General features: G+C 44.9%; 2 protein-coding genes and 1 long non-coding RNA gene across 13 annotated transcripts in view; 1 reads left to right on the top strand and 2 right to left on the bottom strand.

Moving 5' to 3' along the window:
• The window catches only part of DCPS (decapping enzyme, scavenger), a 46643-nt gene extending 45250 nt beyond the window's left edge, over window positions 1–1393 (bottom strand). The window contains exon 1 of one of the 3 annotated variants that reach the window (XM_058687270.1): window positions 1145–1393. In XM_058687270.1, the coding sequence (XP_058543253.1) occupies window positions 1145–1345 (201 nt within the window). In that variant the 5' untranslated portion in view covers window positions 1346–1393. The remainder of the gene's footprint in view (window positions 1–1144) is intronic. The other 2 variants (XM_058687267.1, XM_058687269.1) reach the window with 2 other exon arrangements.
• Window positions 1347–9988, top strand: LOC131487037 (uncharacterized). The gene is made up of 3 exons (XR_009249571.1): window positions 1347–1953; window positions 2194–2371; window positions 9852–9988. It is a non-coding gene; the product is annotated as an uncharacterized LOC131487037 (long non-coding RNA).
• On the bottom strand, window positions 7199–23680 carry TIRAP (TIR domain containing adaptor protein). 9 transcript variants are annotated; one of them, XM_058687280.1, is made up of 5 exons: window positions 22993–23132; window positions 14920–14979; window positions 12561–12676; window positions 12211–12366; window positions 9396–10538 (listed from the first exon to the last, which is right to left on the bottom strand). In XM_058687280.1, the coding sequence occupies exons 4-5, from the start codon at window positions 12272–12274 to the stop codon at window positions 9790–9792; spliced, it is 813 nt and encodes a 270-aa protein (XP_058543263.1). In that variant the 5' UTR covers window positions 12275–12366; window positions 12561–12676; window positions 14920–14979; window positions 22993–23132; the 3' UTR covers window positions 9396–9789. The 9 variants fall into 9 exon arrangements, with proteins under 9 accessions (XP_058543255.1, XP_058543256.1, XP_058543263.1 ...); XM_058687277.1 differs by lacking the exon at window positions 22993–23132 and adding an exon at window positions 15299–16976; XM_058687272.1 differs by lacking the exons at window positions 12561–12676; window positions 14920–14979 and adding an exon at window positions 7199–9389 and having other exon boundaries at window positions 9949–10538; window positions 22993–23680.
• Window positions 23681–24006: the final 326 nt, after the last annotated feature.

The raw sequence follows: 24006 nt of genomic DNA, 5'->3' as shown, positions 1-24006 counted from the left end.
GTGTTGAAAAAAGAAACTAGACGGGTGCGTGGGTGGCTCAGTCAGTTAAGCGACCGACTCTTGATTTCGGCTCAGGCCATGATCTCACTGTTGATGAGTTCGAGCTCCGCGGTGGGCTCTGAGCTGACAGCGCAGAGCCTGCTTAGGATTCTCTCTCTCTCTGCCCCTCCCCAGCTCTCTTGAGCGTTCTTGCAAACACTTTCTCTCAGAAATAATAAATAAGCATTAAAAAAGAGAGAGAGAGAGAGAAACTAGAATCTGGGTATCCCAGTTAACTCCTAGCTCAAAGGTTCTTAGGGCTAAAATCTTCAGCAAGTGCTGCAGACTGAAGACAGGTGGGGTTGAGAGAACTAGACAGAACCTTTGTAAAAAAACAAAACAAAATAAGACACACAGAGATGCACGGTAGCCCAGGCCAAGGTCCCCCTGATCCTCCCCAAATGAGAGCTCCTGCTAGGGGTTCTGAGGAATCCTAGTAACCTACCCTTGGCTGGGCCTCCTCACTAGTTCCCAGGATGGTCTCCAGTCTCTTCTCAGTCCCTTCTGTAGAGCTGAGCACATGGTATTAGGGACAGCTATCTACCAGATATTCTGCATTCTGAAAATCAGGGATAGTAACTTACATCTCTACATCCCCAGCACCTAGCTCAGTGCTGTCAGTGCATGATATGTGCAACTGAATTCGCAATTTAATAAACTGTCTCCTCTGTTAGGTCTGAAATCCTGCACACCTGGGATCCTATATCCTACAGTCTCTACGTCGTTCCACAGATGATCCAGCAACACTGCGTTCCTAGACCTCTAATTCGTTCAGAGAATACAGGATGACTGGCTTGGAGAACTCGAAACGTGATTTTTATACAAGTGTTAGTTACTTTTGGTAAAGGAGTTATTAAGAAAATTAACCCTACGCCTGTTGATTTCCTTGATTCTACGAGTAAACTTGTCCCCCGTAGCACCCCTCCCCCCCCCCCACACACAATCTAGTGGTACACTTTTCCCCCCCGCCCCCAGGAGTGCGATTGGTATTTTCCGGCTGAGCTCGGGTTTAAAAAAAAAAAAAAAAAAAAAAAAAAAAAAAAAAAAAAAATCCGCCTCCAAGGCGATGATTGGCTCACTCCAACCCAGGGTTGCCTAATGGTACCTTCCCATGGAGAAAAATGATTTTGTCCCGCGCGGACTCCCGCAGCACTTTTTTCACTCTAAAGCCGGAGAACGGTAAGCGCACAGGAGCGGAGGTACCATTCTCAACGCCCGCTTCCTTTGCCTCTGTGCTGGCAGCTTCCGCCTCCTCGGCGTCCAGTTCGCGCTTTCTCTTGCTGGGTTGAGTCGCTAGGTCCGCCATGCTTCCCGGTTGGAGCTGTGCGCCTGCGCAAACCCCAGCCGCGGCCCCGCCCTTCTCGGCGCAGAGGCCGCCGCAGCTTGTCTCTTCCGCGAGGGCGTGACGACTACAACTCCCGAAGTGCTCCGCGAGGAAGGCGGCAGTAGTCCCGGCCCTAGGGAACCTCGGAGAGCTGGTCCGTGTGATCTGTCTGCAAGGAGCGTTTTTAATTAAGGCTGCTGGCCTTTGTCCCCTCGCGCTGAACGGCCCGAGTTGAGGCCGGTGCTGAGGGAAGAGAAAGAAGGCAGCGAGTCCCTAACCAGGCCGGCTAATGATGCTGCAGAGGAGGGGGCACTCGCCGCCCTGGGTGCCAGAGCTAGAAAACACCCTTTGGACTCGGTGGGTGCTTTGACACCTGACACACCGTGGGTTGGATACTGACGTTTTTATTAAGAATTATGCCAACATTGCGTAGCGTGGAAGGAATGTTTCTGAAACAGAGCTCTTGAGCCAGTCGTACTTCTTGGTCGATTTTCGATAGGAGAGCCATTAAACCATTTCCATTTTTCACCCATTTTCCACCCATTTTCATTTCACAGAAATTTTCATCTTACTCAGTGCTGAAAAGAAAGGTAAGTGAACAGGGCAGAAATGCATGTCCACCATCTTCTTTTCTACCAGGCTAGGGGCTTCTGCCTCCTGTGTTACCTAGTTTGCCCGTAAGTCTGCTATGCTATTCTAGAGATGTGATTTGCAGCTAGAATATGAATCATCTATCAGAATTTCTTTACTTTTTTTTTGCCATATAAAATTTTCACTTATAATTTCTCCCTTTTTAAATTTTTTTTAATGTTTAGTTGTTTTTGAGACAGAGCGCGTGCACAAGCTGGGGAGGGGCAGAGAGAGAGAGAGACACAGAATCCCAAGTAGGCTCCAGGCTCTGAGCTGTCAGCACAGAGTCCCGCGCGGGGCTCGAACTCACAGACCAAGAGATCATGACCTGAGCGGAAGTCGGTTGCTTAACCAACTGAACCATCCATTTCTCCCTTTGTAAGTTTCCTTTGTGGCTGTTATTTCTGGCTGGTCCATTTGATGGATTAGATAATTTGACAGAAATTTTATCAAACAGTCCATCAAAAATTGTGCTATTTTCGCTAATGTCAGTTTTATTTTGAGGTGTTTTTTTTTTTTTTCAGACAAATCTAATGGGGGAGGCAATTTTTGCAATTTCCAATCAGTCAATAACAGTATACTGTATGTCAATGACAGTTTGGTTTGGGGTTATTTCTACCAGAAATACTATTATGAGTTGGAGAAAAATCTAATTGTTCTGTGAAGTAGAGACCATTAGTAAGGGAGTCTTAGGATCTGGAATAATTATCTTCAACCAAAAACATATGCTGCTTGTCCACAAGTTTCCTGGATAACATCCCCACCTTCTCGGAATATAAAATCAGAAGTCATAAACTGTGTGCAAGACCAGAGCAAAAGAAGGTCAGCTATGTTTTAACAAAAAGAGCCCTGAATTGGGAGCCATGAAGTCTGGCTCCAGCACTGACCAGCTGTGCGACTTTGGGAAAGTCACTTACCCTCTCTAGGCTTCCATTTTCTGTGTGCCAGACACTGTGTATCTTGAACAAGACAGGGGAGATCTCTACTTTCATAGAATTCATATTCAAATGGAGATGAGGTAAACAAATATAATTGTAGGTGATTGAGTGTTATTTATAGAATAAAACAGGACAATGTGATAGAGCCTGGGGATAGGGAGGAGATAAGTTGTTCAGGGGTGGCTTCTTAGGAGGTGACATTGAGCTGAGACTGGAATGATGAGAAGGAACCAGCCATGTGAAGTGACCAGGGAAAGTGTATTTCAGGAAGAGATGTCAGATGCTGAAGACCCTAAAGCAGTAATGAACTTGACATTTTTTTGGAAACAAATATGGCTCTTGTGGCTGGAATGTAGTGAGCAAAAAAGATATATATATATATATACACATACACACACACACACACATATATATATATATTTTTTAATGTTTATTTATATTTGAGAGAGACAGAGTGTGAGCAGGGGAGGGGCAGAGAGAGACGGAGACACAGAATTCGAAGCAAACTCCAGGCTCTGAGCTGTCAGCACAGAGCCCAACACGGGGCTTGAACTCACCGACAGCAAGATCATGACCTGAGTCGAAGTCAGCCCCTTAACCGACTGAGCTACCCAGGTGCCCCAAGCAAAGGAGAAATATAAAATGAAGTTTTAGAGAGGTTTATTCATTAGAAGCAAATTCATCAACACCAATGTGATTTTGATTTAAATATCCATTAAGGTTAGAATTCCACTCCTACAAGTCCTGGCTGAAGGAAAGAATGAACTTCTAGGAAGCCTCAACCATCAAAGGACCGATTAGAATACCAGACAGCAGAGTGCAGCAGACCTTTATGGTGGCAGCACATGTCTTCGCCTGGCGCAGAGGCATTTGTCTGTTGATTTTTTAGTTCCTCTTGTTTGTAAACATTAGAAGGCGTTGCACTGTCCCACCTAATAGCCACTAGCCATATGTAGATAGTTACGTTTAAATTAACTGGATTGAGATAAATTAAAATTTCAATTCCCCTGTCATACAGCCGTGTTTCAAGTGCCTGATAGCCTCTTATGACTACTGGCTACAACATTGGCTAGCACAGATATGGATTGTTTCTACCGTAACAGAAGGTTTAACTGCTGTATTAGAAGGTTATTACTGGAAAGCCCTCATCTGTCTATAAGCATCAGTCCTTCAGTCTTGTTGAGAAAGCTCAAAACCTCTCCCAAGTCTTTTTTTTTTTATTTTATTTTAAAGACTAGACATTTTGGGGCGCCTGGGTGGCTCAGTCGGTTGAGCGTCCGACTTCAGCTCAGGTCATGATCTCAGGGTCCGTGAGTTCGAGCCCCGCGTCGGGCTCTGTGCTGACAGCTCAGAGCCCGGAGCCTGCTTGGGATTCCGTGTCTCCCTCTCTCTCTGCCCCTCCCCTGCTCATGCTTTGTCTCTCTCTGTCTCAAAAATAAATAAAACATTAAAAAAAACTAAAAAAAAAAAGACTAGACATTTCCATTCATGCATTATGATAGACAAAATATCCTAAAAACAGGTCAGCTAAAAACACCTGGGTGCAAAATTTAAAACATCCATTTGGTTACATTGCTGCTGTCTTAATAAAATTTTCAGCAACTAAAAATGTGGGAACATGAATCTATAAGATGATAAGTGGACACTGAAGCTTAAGTTCTAAGAGTGGTTGGTCATTTCTGGAAATCTAGACCCTTGGGCTTTCAACGTGATGTTTAAGGCACAGAAGACAAGACCCGGGGGCTTGGAAGAGAGCATTTCCCTTAGAGCCAAAATGTCTAAGGTCCACCACCTCAGTGAAAGGGCCAACTATTAAAAACTAAATAAAAATTGTCCCCCTAAAGGAGACGAGATACTTAAATTTATCTGCCTCGACATCTGCATGTGGTGGGAAGAAAAAAAAAATCCTCTGAATATTCATAACCACAGGCCAGTCTTCATGCAGGTTTAGAATTCAGATTTGCTCTGTCTACTTGGTCCAGGAAATTGAAATTGAAAACTTATTCAAGCTGGTCTTGTATTTTTCATTTACTGTTTTACTCTATGCCAAATTGACTCCAGAAGAAATGGAAAATCTAAATAGATCTATAACTCTTTAAGACATTGAAATTGGGGTTTTAAATCTTCCCATAAAGAAAATGCTAGGCCTGGGGGTACCTGGATGGCTCAGTCGGTTGAGTGTCGGACTTCAGCTAAGGTCATGATCTCACGGTTTGTGGGTTTGAGCCGCGCATCAGGCTTTGTGCTGACAGCTCAGAGCCTTCTTCAGATTCTCTGTCTCCCTTTCACTCCGCCCCTCCCCCAGTCACACTTTTTCTCTCAAAAATGAACATTAAAATTTTTTTAAAAAAGAAAATGGTAGGCCCGATTCGATTGACAGATGAGGTTACTGAACATTCAAGGACTAATAAATTCCAAGCTTAAACTCTTAATGAATAGAAAAAAGGGACCACTCCCCAGCTATCTTTTAAATGAATGATTAACATACAATATCGTATTAGTTTCAGGTGTACAACAAAGTGATTTGATATTTATATACGTTATAAAATGGTCACCACTGTAAGTCTAGTTACCACCTGTCACCATGCAAAGTTGTTAACAATGTTATGGACTGTATTGCCTATGCCTTACATTATATCCCTGGGTCTCTTTTATTTTATAACTGGCAATTGTACCTCTTAATCCCCTTCACCCATTTCATCTATTCCCCAACTATTTTATAAAGCTGGTGTAACCTTGGTAACACAACCAGAGAGGGTTAATATAAGAAAAGACAATTATGGGCCTATTGTACATGTGAACAGATATAAAACTCTAAAGAAAATGTTAGCAATCTGAAACCTGTGACTTATAACAAAGATATTGTATTCATCATGGCCAAATTGAGTTTACCCCAGGAATACAAGGCTGGCTTAACATTTGAAAGTCTAATGTTAGGGGCACCTGGCTGGCTTGGTTAGTAGAGCATGCAACTCTTCACCTCAGGCTCATGAGTTCAAGCCCCATGTTGGGCATGGAGCCTCCTTCAAAGAGAACAAACAAGGGCACCTAGGTGGCTTAGTTGGTTAAGCGTCCAACTTCCACTCAGGTCATGATCTCACGGTTCATGAGTGCAAGCCCTGCATAAGGCTCTCTGCTGTCAGGGCAGAGCCCGCCTCGGATTCTCTGTCCCCCTCTCTCTCTGCACCTTCCCCGCTCATGCTCTCTCAAAAATAAATAAACATTTAAAAATAAATGAAAACAAAAGCATAAGTGAGACAAAGATGGCCGCTATTGTCACTTTCAACACTTTGCTGGTTATCCTGGGTGGCACAGAAAGACAAGGAACTAAAGCTTTTCTCTTTTGCAAACTATATGGTTGTCTTTATAGAAATCCAGCAAAGTCTATGGTCTTATAAGTAGTTCAGCAGGTTGCTTATTAGATCAATATGCAAAATAATTGTCATCCTTCCTATTGGTAATAGATAAAAAATATAAAAATACCATTTACAATGGCAACAGGAAATATGAAGTACTAAGGAATAAATCTAGTAAAAGTGACTGACCAAAATGGAAAAGATTATAAAATTTTATTGAAATACATTTAAAGAGATTGATAATGGAGACACACCATTTTTATGGAGAGAAAAATTCACTGTAAGAAAAATCAGTTCTTCCCAAATGAATCTCTCAGCTCAGTATAAGCCTAGTAAAAAAACTAATAGACATCAAGAATTTTTTAAAGTATTTATTTTATTTTTGAGAGAGAGAGAGAGAAAGAGCATGAGTTGGGGGAAGGTCAGAGAGAGAGAGAGAGAGAGAGAGGGAGACAGAGAATCCTAAGCAGACTCCACACTGTCAGTACAGAGCCCGATGTGGGGCTCAAACTCACAAACCGTGAGATCATGACCTGAGCTGAAGTCAGACGCTTAACCGACTGAGCCACCCACGTGACCTGTGACTTCCTTAAAAACAATAGTAAGTGAGCCAGTGTGCCTCTGATGTAGGGATTCACAAACACACAGAAGAGACCCCCACACATGATAATATAATGACAGCAGTGACATCACAATCAGTGGGAGGAAAGGACAGACATGTAGTCAGTAAAGAATGGCCATTCAAATGGGAAAAAGAAATTGGACCTTTGACTTATAAGCCCAGAACAACAACAAAAACCCAAACAAAGCATCCTGGTGGATTAAAGACCTAAATGTGAAATAGCTCCAGAAGAAAATACAGGAATAGGGGAGGATTTCCTAAATAAGATACAAAAACACAGACTACAAAGTAATAGGTAAAAGGTTTTATATTAAAAAATAAAGCATTCTGTTCTTTAAAAGATACACTTTTTTGGAAAACTTCTAAAAAGAGACATAGTTTAACATGTAGAAATAAAATAATGCCTGGGATTTGCTTCAAAAGGACCTGGTGGGGAGGGAATGAGTGGGGTGATTGTTGATATCAGCTTAGCTCTGAGTTGGTAATTGTTGAAGCCAGGTGATGGGTATATGGGTATTGGTCAAATTTTTCTCTTCGGTTTATGACATACAAAGAATTTCTCACACACACACACCAAAACAGTTTAAAAAGAAGAAAAGAATAGGATACCAGTTTTCACCCACCAGGTCAACAAACATTTTCCAATCCAATAATTCTAAGTGTTAGTAAGAACATGAAAAAGTGGGAAATCTCACACACTAATGGTGGGAACATACACTGACACAACCAATTTGGAAGAAAATTTGGCATTTTCTACCGAAACTGAAGATGTGTATTTACTACCCAGCTGTTCCCCATCTAGGCTAAGTCCTAGAAAATCTTGTTCATGGAAACACGCACAAAAATGTTCATAAACTCATTGTTTTTACTAGCAACAAATGGCAAACAACCAAATGTCTGTTTGTAAAGGAACGTGTGACTAAATCGTGGTGGTATGTTTACATAATAGAACCATAGTGAAGTTCCTGGTGTTAGTTACATGCATCCACATGGATAAATCTTAACATGGTTAAAAAAAAAAGAATTTGTAGAATACGAACATTATAATACCACTAAATACAGTACAAAACCATGTAAAAGTAAATATGTTCTCAGGGATGTATACGTGAAAAGCTAACAATGATGAATTCAAAATTCAGAAGGGTGATTGCTTCTGATGGGAAAAGGGAGGAGAATGTAATTAAAAGCACAAAGGGAGTACCATAGGGATTGTAAGGTTGGGCTTCTTAAGCTGAGTGGAATATACAGGAGTGTACATTATATTCTTTAGTCTTTTTGTATGTAATAAAATAATGCATAATGAAAATAGAAAATGTTTTCACAATATATACAAATGTCAAATCATGTTTTATACCTGAAACTAATGTTAATATATTAATTATATCTCACATATATATATATGCGTATATATATGTGTGTGTGTGTGTGTATATATATATATGTGTGTGTATATATATATATATATATATATATATATATATATATATATACACATGAATTTTTCCAGTAAAAGGAGGGGACGTGGTAGGGAGAAGTGAGAGAAGTGGCACAAAAGTACACATCAGGGGAATGTATTCGAAATTCATTTCGGTTCAACAACAGACTTATTGAGAACAGGTGAATGAAACCTTGTCCTACAAGGCCCACAGTCATCTGCCAGAAGAAGACAGCTCATCTCTCTCAGTGCAGATGTAAAGAAGCTTGTAGAAGCTTGGGTTCTAGTCAGACGTTTGATGAAGCCCCCATGAGTCAGAGCATCGGTGGGTGGGCTTCTGACCCAGGTGCAGGGTCTGAGCTTCTCCTTGCCTCCACCCCTGCTGCTCCCTGCCATCTCCTGTCTATTCAGAATGGTTTCTAGATGTGTCTTAATGACACGTGCAATAAAAATTCAGAACAGCGCTGAATGCATCTTTCGTGTAGATTTCTGAAGTGAACAATGTCCCTGGGAAAGAGAAGGGCAGTAGTGTGAGTGTGAAGGATCGGTACCTGTCGCTTTCTCCTGATGCCAGGCAACCGGGGACACCATCCCCTCTGAAGCATGCGGTGTAGGCTTTCTAGCCCATGAATCAGGTAAGTGACCTTTCCAGGGGAAGATGTAGGCATGTGCCGGGGCTTCATGTGTCCAGTTGGGCCGGAGGCAAAACACTGGTGATCATCGTGGTATCAGCACCTCCCACCACCTACAATTTCTGGCTTCCCCATGGCCTTCCTGGGGAGTCCCCAGTTTCCTCATGCCTTCCTCGAGGGGAGTCCCCAGCTTCCCCATGGCCTTCGTGGGGGAGTCCCCGGCAATGGGTGCCTGATGGGCAATCTGAGCCCAGGATCACATACAAAGTGCTACAGACTGGTTCCTTACACCTCGTCACAGCTGCCAGAATGCAAGACCCTGTGAGACCCTGGGCTCTCTAACTCGATTTCCGGCTTTGCTCCAACTTTCTGGGTCCCGTGGTGATAGAAGTGTCAGCTGATGGTCTGCAGATCTGAAAGAGACCAAACAGAATGGCAGGGCTTGTCACCCTTCCCAGACCCCAGCATCTGTTTCCTGCGGGACCTGTGGGTCCTGCCACTTCTACCTTTTATCTATTTCACTTTCCAAACCCACTGTAATAGCAAGTCCCCACCCCCAGATACACAATTCTTTCCTATTATTTTGCACCACTGGCCCTCCTGGCATTTTCCTGGGTCTGGGGGAACATCTCCAACCTGACTTCAGAGAGAGAAACCATTAATACCTACTACTATTAATACCTATAATGATAATGGCTATTTTTTGAAGACTTGACAGGTGCTAGGCCCTGCCCGTTATGAGTACTTTACATGCGTCAGGCCATAGTGTGAACACTTGTTTAGTGTATATACTCCTTTAGGTATATACTCTCCTCACTTTACCAGTGGGGAAACCCAAGTACAGAGGACTTGGAATAACTTCCAGCCTTTTCCAGAGCCTGCATCTTGAGCTACTGGGCTACAGTGACTGTCTCCTAAAAGCCGAAGTCGATCAGATGCTGTGGCCGAAGCCACCTTCCCATTCTCCCTTACCCCTAATAGCTTACAACGCATGACAGCTTCCTTGACTTGGCGAAAGCCACCGTCGGGGCCCCGGCCGTCCACGAAGTACATGAACCGGAGCTCAGCGGGGTAGGCGGCTCTGGCGAGGCCTGACATCAGGGGGATGGTGCGGCCCTCCGCCCCGGGAGCCTCACTCAGGGCCTGCAGCATCTGGTACTTGCACCACGGGTCCTGCAGGAAGCCTGGGGTGATGAGCAGCACGCGGCAGTGACTGTTGCTCAGTGCCTGGCACAGCTCGGACACGATGGCGCCGCCTGGGGTTGCATCCCGCAGCTGCAGGAAGCAGCGCAGGCTGGCGGTGCTGCCTTCCAGGTAGGAGACCAGCTCCTGGGCGGCTGCCAGGTCCTCCTCGCTGTGGCACACACAGACATCGTAGTCCTTGCTCCAGCGGCCGCTGCTGCCGCTGCTGCCGGCGACCACGTGTGTTGGAGACGAGGTTGAGCTGAGGTCCAGGCGTGGGGGGTGGTCCTGAGAGCTTGGCTGGGAGACGTCACTGGAGGGGCCGTCTGAGGATTCCAGTATCTTCTTGGGCTTCTTCGACAGGGCCTGCCTGAACCAGTCTGTGGGGAGAGAAACACCACTCAGGCTTGGTATTCTCACCAGGCTGCCCTGGACAGAGCCCAGCCCAGCGCCCTGCTCTGGCCACCATGCCACATTGCTCTCAGAGACCTACTGCTCTATTTCGTACATCCTTCAGGACTGGCCTTGAAGGTCCCATTATCTTCAAACGTTTTGGAAGTCACGAAAACTCTGGCTCTTTTATAAGTCATGAGAATGTAATGAACGGCATGCCGACTAGTGAATAATACTGTCTTCCATATTTGAAAGCTGCCAAGAGAGGAAACCTTAAAAGTTCTCATCACAAGAAGAAAAGTTCTGTAATTATCACTGGTAATGGATGTTAACGAGACTTCTGGTGATCGTTTCGCAATATGTACAAATATTGAATCATTATGTTGTATACTTGAAACTAATATAATGTATGTTAATTGTACTTCAATAACTAAATTTAAAAAAAAAACCCTTTGTATAACAACAATATGAAAATTAAAAAGGGAAAGGAAATAACTCTGACTGTTTCACCCACCTGATTAGGAAAGATGGCTTTGCCCTATTCCAGGCCCTTCGGTTTCTGGTACCCTCCGCTTACGCTACCTAGAACTTCTCGCTAGCGCTGACTAGCCAACCGTCTGCTGCTAGTCTGTAAGTAGAGCTGTGTTAAGCTGGGAAGAATCAATCAGTTCCCAAACCCACTCTCTGCACTGAGGGGAGGTGGATTTAGATTAAGGTGGGCAACCCGTTATGGGAGGGAAAGAGGGGAGGGATTGGCATCTGTCTGGCCCGGAGGAATCCCAGAGTGTTGTTGCTAAGTGTTAAAACAAAAGCATGGGAGAGGATTACTACTCAGAGCTCCTGAAGAGCAGAGAGCTTAGTGATTCACAACCTACACTTTGGAGCCAGGCATAGATTTGATTGTGGACCTACTGCTTGCTTTCTACATGACCCTACGCAAGTCAGTCTCTGTCTCCATTTCCTCACCTGGAAAATGGGTTCATTTTAATTGTCGTTGAAGATTAATGGAGATAATGCCGTGTCTGGGATATTGTAAGTATTCCATAATGATATCAGCTCAGCTTCTCCAGACTCTAAAAAAAAATTTTTTTAATGTTTGTTTATTTTTGAGAGACAGAGCATGAGCAGGGAAGGGACAGAGAGAGCAGGAGACACAGAATCTGAAGCAAGCTCCAGGCTCCGAGCTGTGGCCCGACGTGGGGCTCAAACTTGCAAACTGCGAGATCATGACCTGAGCCGAAGGGAGACGCTCAACCGACTGAGCCACCCAGGCGCCCCTCCAGCTTTTCATAGGGACAGAAAGTTTAATGTTCTGGAGATTAATTTGTTTTCTCACTCTGCCTGGCTCCTTCTTCTGATAGGTTCTGAAAGACTTAGATGACAAGAAACATGATGCTAGGTGCTCAGCACAATGGTTTCCAGGCTAGGAAATGAGCCGAGCACGCGTAGAAAAGCTGTGAGCCCATATGACTGAATGTTCTATGATGCGTGCCTCTCTCCTCACTCACCACAAAGCTTCTGGGCTCTGAGGTCAAGGCAGGAGGCCTCTACCTTCAGCCTCCCTAGCATTTCCTGCTGCATTTGGCCCAGGCAGCCTTCCACCTCGCTAACACTCATAGCTGTGAACAAGAACACAATTAGGAGTCTATTTCCACTCACCAGCCATCTTGCCCAGAGGCTTCCTGGACCGGGAGCGAGGAGCTGAGGAGGTTGATGATGCCATAGTGTTGGGCTCAAAACTAACCCCATGAGACCAGGCATTGGTAAAGTGGGAGAAGGGAGGGGACTCAGTCTTGATCTTATGGAACAGCCATCCTATAAGAGACAGAGAGGATCACAAAAACTGGTCTTACCTTACTCCTAGTCCCAGCGTGTGGGCTCTAGATGTTCTCTCCTAATGCCCGACTGAGGCTCAATCTCTCTAGCCCTCATCCCTATCCCTTATCTACCACTGTGACTGGAGCTGGCTTCCAAAAAAACCCAGATCTCTGTGATGTGGTGAGACTTACAGAGTAAGGAGTTCAACATGACCAGTTGAGGGATTGTCCTGTGCTGCCTCTGGCCAGGAGCACCCTGGGAATGTGGGGAAGGGTGGCTGGCACGAAGCCGCCATGGTAAGGACTTCCTGTGTTGGAAGAGCGGGGAAAGATGGCATGGGAGGAGGAGGAACCTGGGCTCATAGGAACACATAACTCTCAGGTCATCCTAAATACCCCAGAAATCAACCTGAAGACTGGCAGAGCAAACTCCACAACGAAAGGGGGAGAAAAGGCCACAAGAAGAAGGTAGGAAGCATGGAGATGTGGTTTGGGGGGGGGGGGGGGGGAAGGGATCCTGGCTGCTGCAGAGGGGAGGGAGCCGCAGTCACGGAGAACCGTGTGAGAGAGAGAGAAGTTCTAGGAGATGAGTGTCAGGAGACAAGTTGAACGTTTCCCCAAAGCCATTGGCTACGGAAGCAAGAGGAGCTGAATTTCATGAGATTTTGCAACCAGCAGGGCTTAAAGGCTGGAGTTGTAAAGGTTGGAGGGCTTGGCTGGGATAGAGCCGGAGGGCGCGCTGCCCTGCTCCCAGTGGGCAAGTAAGCAGGAGAGCAATAGGGAACAGTGATCTGAAGAGGGCCTGGGGCACACAAGAGAGATCATTGCTCTTCTCCTGAGAGGCAGTTCACAGAGAACTTTCCTGGAACAAAGGAGCCAGCCAGCACCATTTCCCTCCTCCTCCCCCCCTCCACCTTACCTCAGTGTAAACAGGGAACCACTGGGGGAGGCAGCTCAGAGGGACACGCTGCCTAACCTGCTTATGCCTAGCCCTGCTCTCCTGCTCCTCCCTTGCTGTCTGGTGGGACTGCCCCACTCCAGCAAGCATGACTCAGTCCCAGCACAGGAGGCAGAGGGCTCCTGTCCCAGAAGACCAGCACAAACCCTTGCCCACACCACATCTCCTGACCAGAGAGTTCTGCCGGGTTTCGGCTCTATTAGAAGTAGTATCAGGTCTCATTTAACAAGCAGACCTAGTTAAAACTCACCATGCTCAGATCAGGACCAAACACTGCCCACTGCAAGCAAGGAGAGCTTCTGCAGACAACTGGCCTGAAGGACAGAGCAGCCAAAACACAGCAGCAGAGTGCATGCAGCACGCACCAGAGACCCTCCCTGAAGCCCCAGGCCCTGGGCACTCCATGACCTCTTCTTCACAAGGCCATTGCTTTCAGGAGCAGCAGACATAACCTGCTCTTCTAACACAGAGAAGGCAGAGACTTAGACAAATGTGAAAATGGAAGAATTTATTCCCAATGAAAGAACAAAATAAGGCCAGAGCCAGAAATCTAAGAAAAACAGGTATAAGTAACCTGTTTAATGAGGAATTTAAAGTAATGCTCATAAGAGTGCTTGGTAGACTTGAGGAGAAAATGGAAAACTTCAAGGAGACCCTTACCACAGAGATAAGAGAGTTAAAAAAGAATCAGATATTTTAAAAAGTGCAATAAATGAGATTGAAAACACACTTGATGCAATGAACGGCAGAATGGAAGAAGCAAAAGAACAAACTAGTGACCTAGAAGATAAAGTAGTAGAAAGTAATCAGCTGAACACAAGAGAAAAAAGGATTATGCAAAACGAGAACAGACTTAGGGATCTCAGTGACTTCATCAAACATAATAACATTCATATAATAGGGATCCCAGAGGGAGAAGGGAGAGAAAAGGAAGCAGAAAATATATTTGAAGAAATAGTAGCTGAAAACTTCCCTAATCTGGAGCAGGAAACAGATATCCATATCCAGGAGGCAGAGAGAATCCCCAATAAAATCCCCAACAAAATCAACCAAGGCATGTTGTAATTAAACTGGCAAAATATAGCAATAAGGAAAAAATCTTAAAAGCAGCAAGACAAAAGAAGATGGTTACTTATAAGGGAAAACCCATAAGGCTAGCAGCAGATTTTTCAGCACAAACTGTAAGCCAGAAGGTATGATATATTCAAAGAGCTGAGTGGGAAAAATCTGCAGCCAAGAATACTCTATCCAGCAAGGCTAACATTCAAAATAGAAGGAGAAGTAAGTTTTACAAACAAGAACTTCCTGTGCCAGTGCTGAAATGGGAGAAGGACAGGTGCTATTTGGACAAGTAATTATGCATCCAAGTAGGCAGATGCTGAAGAGCAGAGAAACAGCACATGCAAGAAACCTTGGGAGATTTTTCCGCCAGTCTGCCTTCCCTTGAACGACTCCCTCCTTCCACCTATCCATCCAAACACCCATGCCTCCCTCTCTCCCCGCTGCTTCCTCCCTTCCCTCCCCACTCCCTGAGCTAGTGTCGCATAGTGGTGAAGTCTACAGACTCTGCAGGTAGAGTGCCAGGATGCTTACCTCTTATTAACTGTGGCCTTTGGCAAGCTACTTAATCTTGCTAAGCTTCGGCTTCTCCATCTGTGAAATGAAAATAAAACTAGAACTGCTCAGCTTTATTGTGAAGACCACATGAGACAATTTATGTGACGTGCTAATGGTTCATGGCATAGAATGTTCAGAAAATAGTGTGGGTTAGCATGTATTTAAAACAATCTAGATATTGGAGGGATACATGATGTTCACAGTTTAGAAGACAGTAATGTAATCAATTTTCCCCAAACTAATCTTAAGATCAGTGTTATCCAAATTCTGGAAGTTGCAGCGGGGAGTGGGGGAGGGGGGTGTGGGATTGTCAGTCTGCTTCTAAATTTAAAGGGATATGCAAAGGATTTATAACCTCTTCAATGTTTCCTGGGATTGTCAAAAAAGCAGAGGCTTGCTTTCTCACTCCAACCTATCTGCAGAGGTCAAAACAGACTCCTGGGAAATCAAAGAGAACTTGTCCTATGAAACACAAAGTAGAAGATAAGTTTCCCAATTGAACAGATGTTATTCAATAGTGAGGATGATGCTCTGTTCCTTGCTAAATGCTGAACACCTTTATGCCAAGCCAATGACTATCAGACAAGATACTGATGATTCATGAAACTGTATCAAAGTTCAAAAAAGAGAGGGAGAACTTAAAGGCCTGCGGCAAGAGGGGCAGAAAGAAGAAGTGGAATGGGCACAGGAACCAGAGACATACCGAAAGAGAAGAGCAGTTGGCTGCTAAGCTAGCCAAGGGGACACAAAAGAGGTGAAGTCTGGCATGTATATGTGGTTCTTTTGCTACCTCATATTCTTTGGATTTCAGAGAGCCTCAGTGGTGCACTGAGGTTAAGGCAGTGCCTGATGGCCACTGATTTTGAAGTCCTTTTCCAGGTCTGGGGTTGCTGTCCCGCAACATCTTCATTTCAACCAATCCAGATGTCCTTTCTCTCCCCCAGTAGTAGACAAAATGTCTCTGGGCTTTTATATCATTTCAACAGTTTGTCAATTTTGTTTTAATTTTAAAATTCATTATGTGGCCTCGATAGACTTATAAACTAGAGAATCATTTGATGTTTTTAGTGATAGCTTAAAGGTTAGAAATTAACATAATGTTTTAATCTTAACACATGTAGATTTAAAAGTTTCAGTTTCTCATGTTATGACATGACTTGGCCATACATGCTGATTTTTGGTAACTGCCTTTTTTTCATTGCTTGGTTAAGAAATCCAATTGCCCAACCGCATATGCCACTGTAAGTGGGTTGGTACAAGCCCTTTGACTAATGTTATGGACAAGTTTAAACACAGGAAATAACAGCATCTTTGACACAGGATAATTCAGCAAGATGGCAGATAAGTCCCATTAACCCTATACACTGTCTACTTCCTGGAATCTAACTCCCCACTACACCTTTCTTGTTATCTTTCAGTTCTTGTGCAGCTGAAGTGGTGAGGCTATCACACTTAAATATGCTTTAATCTTTACAAGATTTAGTACTAGTAATATATATTGAGATAGAGGAGACATCGTTGTCAAACAGATGAGCAGATAACGAACCCAAATCTCCAAAAGGAGGGTCTAATCACTAGCTCTGTCTATTTAGGGACTGGTTGTATGGTCTTACATGTAGTCACTTTCCCTTGTGCTTTTTACAAAATTCACAAAAGGATAGACACCTAAGTACCTACCTTGTAGATAATTACAAAGTCTTGATAAAAAAATTAGTGAAAACTTCTTTTAAAAAAGCAACAGTATTATATCTTTAGTGGTTTTTATTTTTATTTTTTTAAGTTTATTTATTTATTTTGAGAGAGCGTATGAGCAAAGGGGAAGCAGAGAGAGAGGGAGGGAGGGAGAGAGGGAATCCCAAGCAGGCTCCACGCTGGCCATGCAGAGCCTGATGCAGGGCCTGAACTCAACAAACCATGAGCTCATGACGGGAGCTGAGGTCAAGAGTTGGATGCTTAACCGACTGAGCCACCCAGCCCCCCTTCCCTTTAGTGTTTCTTAGAATCCTTTTGCAACGTTATATGTAGAATGTGTTATGTGAAAAAAAAAAAAAAAAAAGAATGTGTTATGTGAGGAAAAATATGAAGTTTCACTGTACAAAATACAAAGTGTATTAAGTATTATCCAATACCCTATTGGGTCTCCAATATCTATTGGTATAGGGAATGTACTGAAACATAGGAAGACATATGATTACAATATGTATCTTACATTTCTGTTAGGCTGGACTCACTTTCTATGGTGGACAGGACAATGGTCCCCAAAAGATGTCCATATCCTAGTCCTTAGAACCAGGGAATATGCTACCTTACATGGCAAAAATAGATTTTTCAGATTAGATTAAGGATCTTGAGGGGTGCCTGGGTGGCTCAGTTGGTTATGCATCTGACTCTTGATTTTAGCTCAAGTCATGATCTCAGTTGGTGAGATCAGAGCCCTGCATTGGGCTCTGTGCTAATGGTGCAGAGCCTACTTGGGATTCTCTCTCTCTGCCCCTCCCTTGCTTGCTCTCTCTCTCTCTCTCTCTCTCTCTCTTTCAAAATAAATAAATAAACATTAAAAAAAAAAAAAAGGATCTTGAGATGTGAAGAGTATCTTGGATGACCCTGGAGGGGAAGGCTGAATGTTATCACAAGGGTCCTTATAAGAGGAAGGCAGGAGTGGGGGAGGGTTAGAGGAGAAGTGACAGCAGAAGCAGAGGTCTGTGTGACATGGGGCCATGGGCGGAGGATGCAGGCAGCCTTTAGAAGTGGAAAAGGCAAGTACATGGATTTTTCTCTAGAGCCTCCAGAAGAACATAGCCCTGCCGATCCTTTTTAGACCTCTGATTGCCGCCACTGTAAGCTAATAAATGTATGTTGTATTAAGCCACTTAAGTTTTTGGTGATTTGTTACAGAGCAGTTGGAAACTACTGCACTATCCTTGATTGTATGTCAGGCCGTGAATGGAGCAAGCATTGAATGTTAAGACTGGTCTGTTTAAAGGTTTAAATTGTTTGAGTTTTTCACTTCTTTGATGAATAAATTATCATCACATTTCACTTGATTTGGACTTTAAATAAAGAATATCGGCTTCAAAGGCTAAGTTTGCTTCTCAAACATTTGCTAAAACACTTGTCGGGCAGGATTTGTTAGGACTTGAAGGACACTGTCACTTAAAAGTGCTCAGTGTAACGGGGCACCTGGGTGGCTCAGTCGGTTGAGCAACCAACTCTTGATCTCGCCTCAGGTCATGATCCCACTTAAACACACACACACATGTATGTGTGTCGAGCCCCATGTCAAGCCCCACATAGAGCCCACATCAGTCTCTGCACTAAGCGTGGAGCCTGCTTAAGATTCTGTCCCTCTCCTCCTTCCCTGCTTGCACTCTCTCTCTCTAAAAAGAAACAAAAACAACAATACAGTGCTCAACTAAATTGTTAATAGCTTGATAGACACAATATTGTGTTTCTCAGAGTGATTTATAGAGTACTTTATATATGATGTGTACTGTCTGTATATGCATTTATAAGTATATATACACACTACGTACATTTACCATATAAGATGTGTACATGTGAGGTGCCTGGCTGGCTCAGTCGGTAGAGCGTACAACTCTTAATCTTGGGGTCATGAGTTCGAGCCCCACATTGGGTGTAGAGATGACTTTAAAAAAAGATATTTAAAAATATGTACACGTGAATGTAGCATGTATATGAATATTGTGTCATGTATGTGCATACGTGTGCATGTTTAATCGTAACTTAGCAGACTAGAGAGAGACTCCCATTCTGACTTTGAAGAATTTACCAGGAAATTGCAGGCAGCCTCTAGAAGCTGAGTGATCTCTACAATTAACCTCTAGAAGAGAAGTGATCTCCAGGTGACAGCCAGCAAGAAAACCTTAGAACCGCAGTCTTAGAACCGCAAGGAGATGAATTCTGCCAACAAAGAACAACCTGAGGGAGCTTGGTAGTGGATCTTTCCCCATTTGAATCCCCAGTGGCACTGTGGCCCCAGCTAAAACCTGGAGGTAAGCCAGGTGAGACTCCAGCAGAAGAATCAGCCAAGCCTTGCCTGGGCCCTTGACCCACAGAAACTACCAGATAATAAATAAGTGTTGGTTTAAAATGCTGAACTTGTAATAATTTGTTACCCAGCCCAGAAAACAAATACAATGATGGTTTAAAATGCCAGTTCCTGTGCCCCACCCCAAATCTACTGAATTAAATCTCTGGGTGTAAAACTTGGGAAACTGATTTTTAAACAGTAACTTCGGAAGACTTGAAAAATGCCAAAAAAGTACATATATGCGCATGTGTGTGTGCATTTAAAAGCACCTGTTTTGTTTTTTTTTTTTTTTTTTCAATGTTTTTTATTTATTTTTGGGACAGAGAGAGACAGAGCATGAACGGGGGAGGGGCAGAGAGAGGGAGACACAGAGTCGGAAACAGGCTCCAGGCTCCGAGCCATCAGCCCAGAGCCTGACGCGGGGCTCGAACTCACGGACCGCGAGATCGTGACCTGGCTGAAGTCGGACGCCTAACCGACTGCGCCACCCAGGCGCCCCCAAAAGCACCTGTTTTTAAAAATTTAATTATAAGTCAAAAGTATTCTAACTGGTTATTCAAATCTAAAACTTTAGCTGAAGTTCAGCCACGTGGGAACATATCTTACTGATCAAACATGAGTGGGAAACATAATAATGTCTTTTGCAAAAAGTAGCAACTCGGTCTTGGGAAAACACCAGTTTCTTAGTTTTAAAAAATTCTCTTTGTTTTGAAACTATATCATATAGGTACTAAAGCCCATTGTAACTAAAATAAGGTGAATTTATTTTGTATTTACTTTGCTGTAGATCTGATGTAAATATGCAGGCATTGAATGTAATATAGATTGTGTCAGCAGTAAATTGGTGGATGGATACAGTTTACCAATTATGCCAATTACATACCCTTTTACATTAGTACTCTATTGAGCTTACAAAATGACTGCTTTTTATATATTTCTTAAAAAGGCTTTGGGAGGAGTAGTTAAATAAAAATACCTAAGATCTTAAAGAAAAGCAATGCTGAGAGCTTCCACCACCAGAATAATAGAGATTATAAAGCAACCATGAAGGCAGCGTGCTAATGTGCACGAGGACAGACAGATGATGGAAGAACAGGGTGTCCAGAAACAGACCCACATCTCTACTGTCTCCTGATTGATGACAAGGCTGACACTGCCATGCAGTGGGGAAAATTGTCTTTTTAACAGATGGTGCTGCATCAGTTTTGATAGCCTTGTAGAAAAAAAGAAATTTGACCCTATTTCACATCACACAAAAAACTTAATTTCAAGTAGATAGAAGTGAGAATAACCATAAAACTTTCAGAGGAGAATATAGGAAATTATCTTCCTGACTTTATCTTCTGATTTATTTAAAATTGTCATGGGGACACCTGGGTGGCTCAGTCAGTTGAGCGTCCGACTTTGGCTCAAGTCATGATCTCACGGTTCGTGAGTTCGAGCCCTGCATCAGGCTCTCTGCTGGCATGAAGAGCTCGCTTTGGATCCTCTGTCTCTCCCGCTCTCTGCCCCTCCTCCACAAGCTCTCTCTGTCTCTCTCTCAAAAATAAATTAAAAAAAATAAAAATAAATTGAGATATAATTGACATATAACATAATAGTTTCAGATGCACAACATGATGATCCAACGTACGTATATATTATGAAATGGTCACCGCAATAAATCTAGCTAACATCCATCACTACATAATTACACATTTTTTTCTTGTAACAAGAATAAATCCACTCTCTTAGCAACCTTCAAATATGCAATAGTTTTTTTGACTCTAGTAACTATGGTGTAAATTTACATCCCCAGGATTTATTTATTTTATAACTGAGTTTGTACCTTCTGACTACCTTCACTCATTCTTCCCACCCACCACCCCTTGGGTAAGTAAAGAGTTTTTCAACTGGCCATAAATAATACAACCATCCAGAAAAAAAAAAAAAAAAGATACACTGGGCAACATTAAACTGAACTTCTGTTCATCAAAAGATATCATTAAGAGAGTGAAAAGGCAATCTCCTGAGAGAGAGAGAGAAGATATTTTAAAAATACATATGCCATAGGGGCGCCTGAGTGGCTCAGTCAGTTAAGCATCCGACTTCAGCTCAGTTCATGATCTCATGGTTCGTGAGTTCGAGCCCCACGTCGGGCTGTGGGCTGACAGCTCAGAGCCTGGAGCCTGCTTCAAATTCTGTGTCTCCCTCTGTCTGCCCCTCCGCTGCTTGCACTCTGTCTCTCGCATGGTCTCAAAAAGAAATAAACATTAAAAAAATACATATGCCATAAATATGTCATATCCAGAATATTTAAGAAGTCTTACAAACTAGGGAGAAACAGAGACAATCTACTGACAAAATGGGTAGAAGAATGGAACACTTTGCAAAAAGGCTATCCAAATGCCCACCAGACACGAAAAGATGCAGATTCATTAGTCATAAGAGGAATGCAAATTAACACCTCAGTGCAACACCACGGCCCGTGCATTGAGCAGAGTGGCTACAATGAAAAAGAGGGACCATATCGCGTATTGGTGAAGGTGTGGAGGAACAGGAACTCACACTGCAGATGGGAGTGTAAATTCGTATAACCGCTTTGGAAAACCATTTGGCACGAAACTATGCTAAAGCTGAACACACCCAGCAATTCCACACTTAGGAACATTCCTATCAGAACTGCTTACTTATGTTCACCTGAAGACAAGTACGAGAATGCCTCGTGGCACTATTTCAAAAAATAAAAAAAAACCCGAATGGGAAACAACCCGTGTCCGTCAATCCAAGTGTCCAGCAGAAAGTAGAAATAAACTGTGCTCTCTCTGTACAGTGCAAAATTATGCATCAGTTGAGAGTAAATGAATTACTGCTAAATGCAACACGGCTGCATCTCACATACTGTCCACGTGTCAAAAGTTCAAAACCAAGTAAAACAATTTTATGATGTGAGAAGCCAGGATAATAGTTGCCCTTAGATGAAAGTAGCCGTTGGAAGTGGATATTGAGGGCTTCTGGAGTGCTAGTGGTATTTTATTTATTATGGATGCAGGTTGCACAGGAAATTCACTGTGTGAAAACTGGGTAAGCTGTAAGGTCGCACTGCAATATATATTTTTTTAAGTTAAAAAACAAACAAACCAACAACAAACCGGTCGCCTGGTGGCTCAGTCGGTTAAGCCCTTAAGTGTCTGACTTCTGCTGTCAGCACAGAGCCAGCTTCTGATCCCCTGTCCCTCTCTCAGTCTCTGCCCCTCCCCCTCTCAGAAATAAACAAACATTAAAAAATAATAATGTTTAAAACACAAACAACCAAACTAGATGCGACTCTCTCCGACAGCCAGTGAATCCTGACCCTAGGTTCCCCCCGGCTTAGGTGTCCTAGCTACCAGAGTACTCCGGGCTGCCCCTCTCTCTCGGTGGCACTTAGCAGGGCGAGTTGTAATTTCTAATTGACCCGTCTCCAGGGAGACGACAGGGCTGAACCTTTCCTGTCCAATGCTGTCACTCCAGCACTGCACAGGTATCCCATCCCAGTCCTTGACAGATGTTCATGAAAGGCCTCCGTAGGTCATGAACCCTAACTAAAGCCATCTCCTCGCTGGAACACCCACACACAGACCCATCAGAAGAGCAAAGAAGGATGCGAGGAGACCGTGGTAGAGACCCTCTCTCTACAGTTAAAGATGGAAACAGCCTGACCGAGCCGGGCTGTTCTACACAAACTAAAGGGCGCGGGGGTGGGGGTGGGGGGAGGTTCCCTGCACGAGCTCCTTTGCGACGGAGAAGGTGACAACTTTCTCGGAGAGCCTGCTCACCCAGTTTCCGTATTCGGGGTGCTGGAAGCAGCCAGGAAAAGGGGGCAGGAGAGAGGAAAGCGGCGTCCCGGCCAAGGGACAGGGCGGGTCCCGGCGCAGGGGCCCCCCGCAGTCCCCGGGGACCCTCCTCCGCCCCGCCCACCACCCGCGGTGACCCCCACCCGGCGCCGCCCCCGTCCCCGCGTCCCCGCGAGCGCTCACCAGCGCGTGGGTGGCGGCGACCCCGCCGCGGTGCTGGCGGAGAGGCTGGCTCCGGCTCCCGCGCGGTGCCGGCCGCCCCCGGCGAGGGGAAGTGCGGCGCGCAGGCCCCTGGCCGCCGGCCGCCCGCCCGGTTCCCCCGGCTCCGCCGGAAGCGGCGAGGAGGCCCGGCCCGCGGCCCCTCCTCCTCCCCGGCCCGCGCCCTGACTCTGCGAGGAGCTCCCGCCGCCGCGTCACCCGGCCCGGGAGCCGCGTCTCCCTGCTGCCCGCCGGCGGGGCCCTGGGAGCTCCGGAGCCCGCAACCGGGCGGAAACCCGGAGAAGAGGCTGTCCTCCCGCGTCCCCCGGAAACCCAACGCGACACTGTCCCGCGTCGGGGAGAAAGAAAAGAAACCCGTGTTCCACGCATTTCGACCTCTTGACACCCTGCAAGGCAAGACCTCATACCTTTTTTTTCCTTTTCTACAGTTAAGAAAAGCGGAGCTTGAACTTGTCCAGAGGCCGCACGGTAGGTTGGGAACGTGGCTCTCGGATGCCGAAGGGGGCCGCCCTGGACACCGAAGCCGGGGCGGGAAGCCGATGCCGGCCCCTGCGCTGCGCCCCACTGCGATTCCTGAAAGGGCGCGAGGAGCGCTGCTCTGCAGGGTGATAGAGCTGCCGCACAAATGTGGTGAGCAAGACGTTGGCCGAGTCCGGGGTTAAACAGGGTGCAGGATTTCTTTACCTGCCCGTTTGCACCGTGATGAACCCGGTTTGGGTGGGGGAGGGAACACAACATGTAGCATTTCCCAAACTTGTTTCACCGTAGGAGAAATATCGGGGCCTTCCTGAGCAGGGGTCCATGGCACGCCAGTTTGGGAAACACTCCTACAACCGTGCGCACGAAATGCTTGGAGGATGCCGGTAGTTTAACAGGGCCAATGGAAGATTCACCATCTCCCTTTCAGTCTGATTTCCTCCTTTTCTCACCAGCCAGCAGAGAGAATTAGTGGCTAATCCCGGCAGGCAGTGTAGTATA

This window comes from Neofelis nebulosa, chromosome 10 (assembly GCF_028018385.1).
Source record: "Neofelis nebulosa isolate mNeoNeb1 chromosome 10, mNeoNeb1.pri, whole genome shotgun sequence".
Classification (NCBI taxonomy): Eukaryota; Metazoa; Chordata; class Mammalia; order Carnivora; family Felidae; genus Neofelis; species Neofelis nebulosa.
This window is presented reverse-complemented; position numbering and strand designations above follow the sequence as displayed.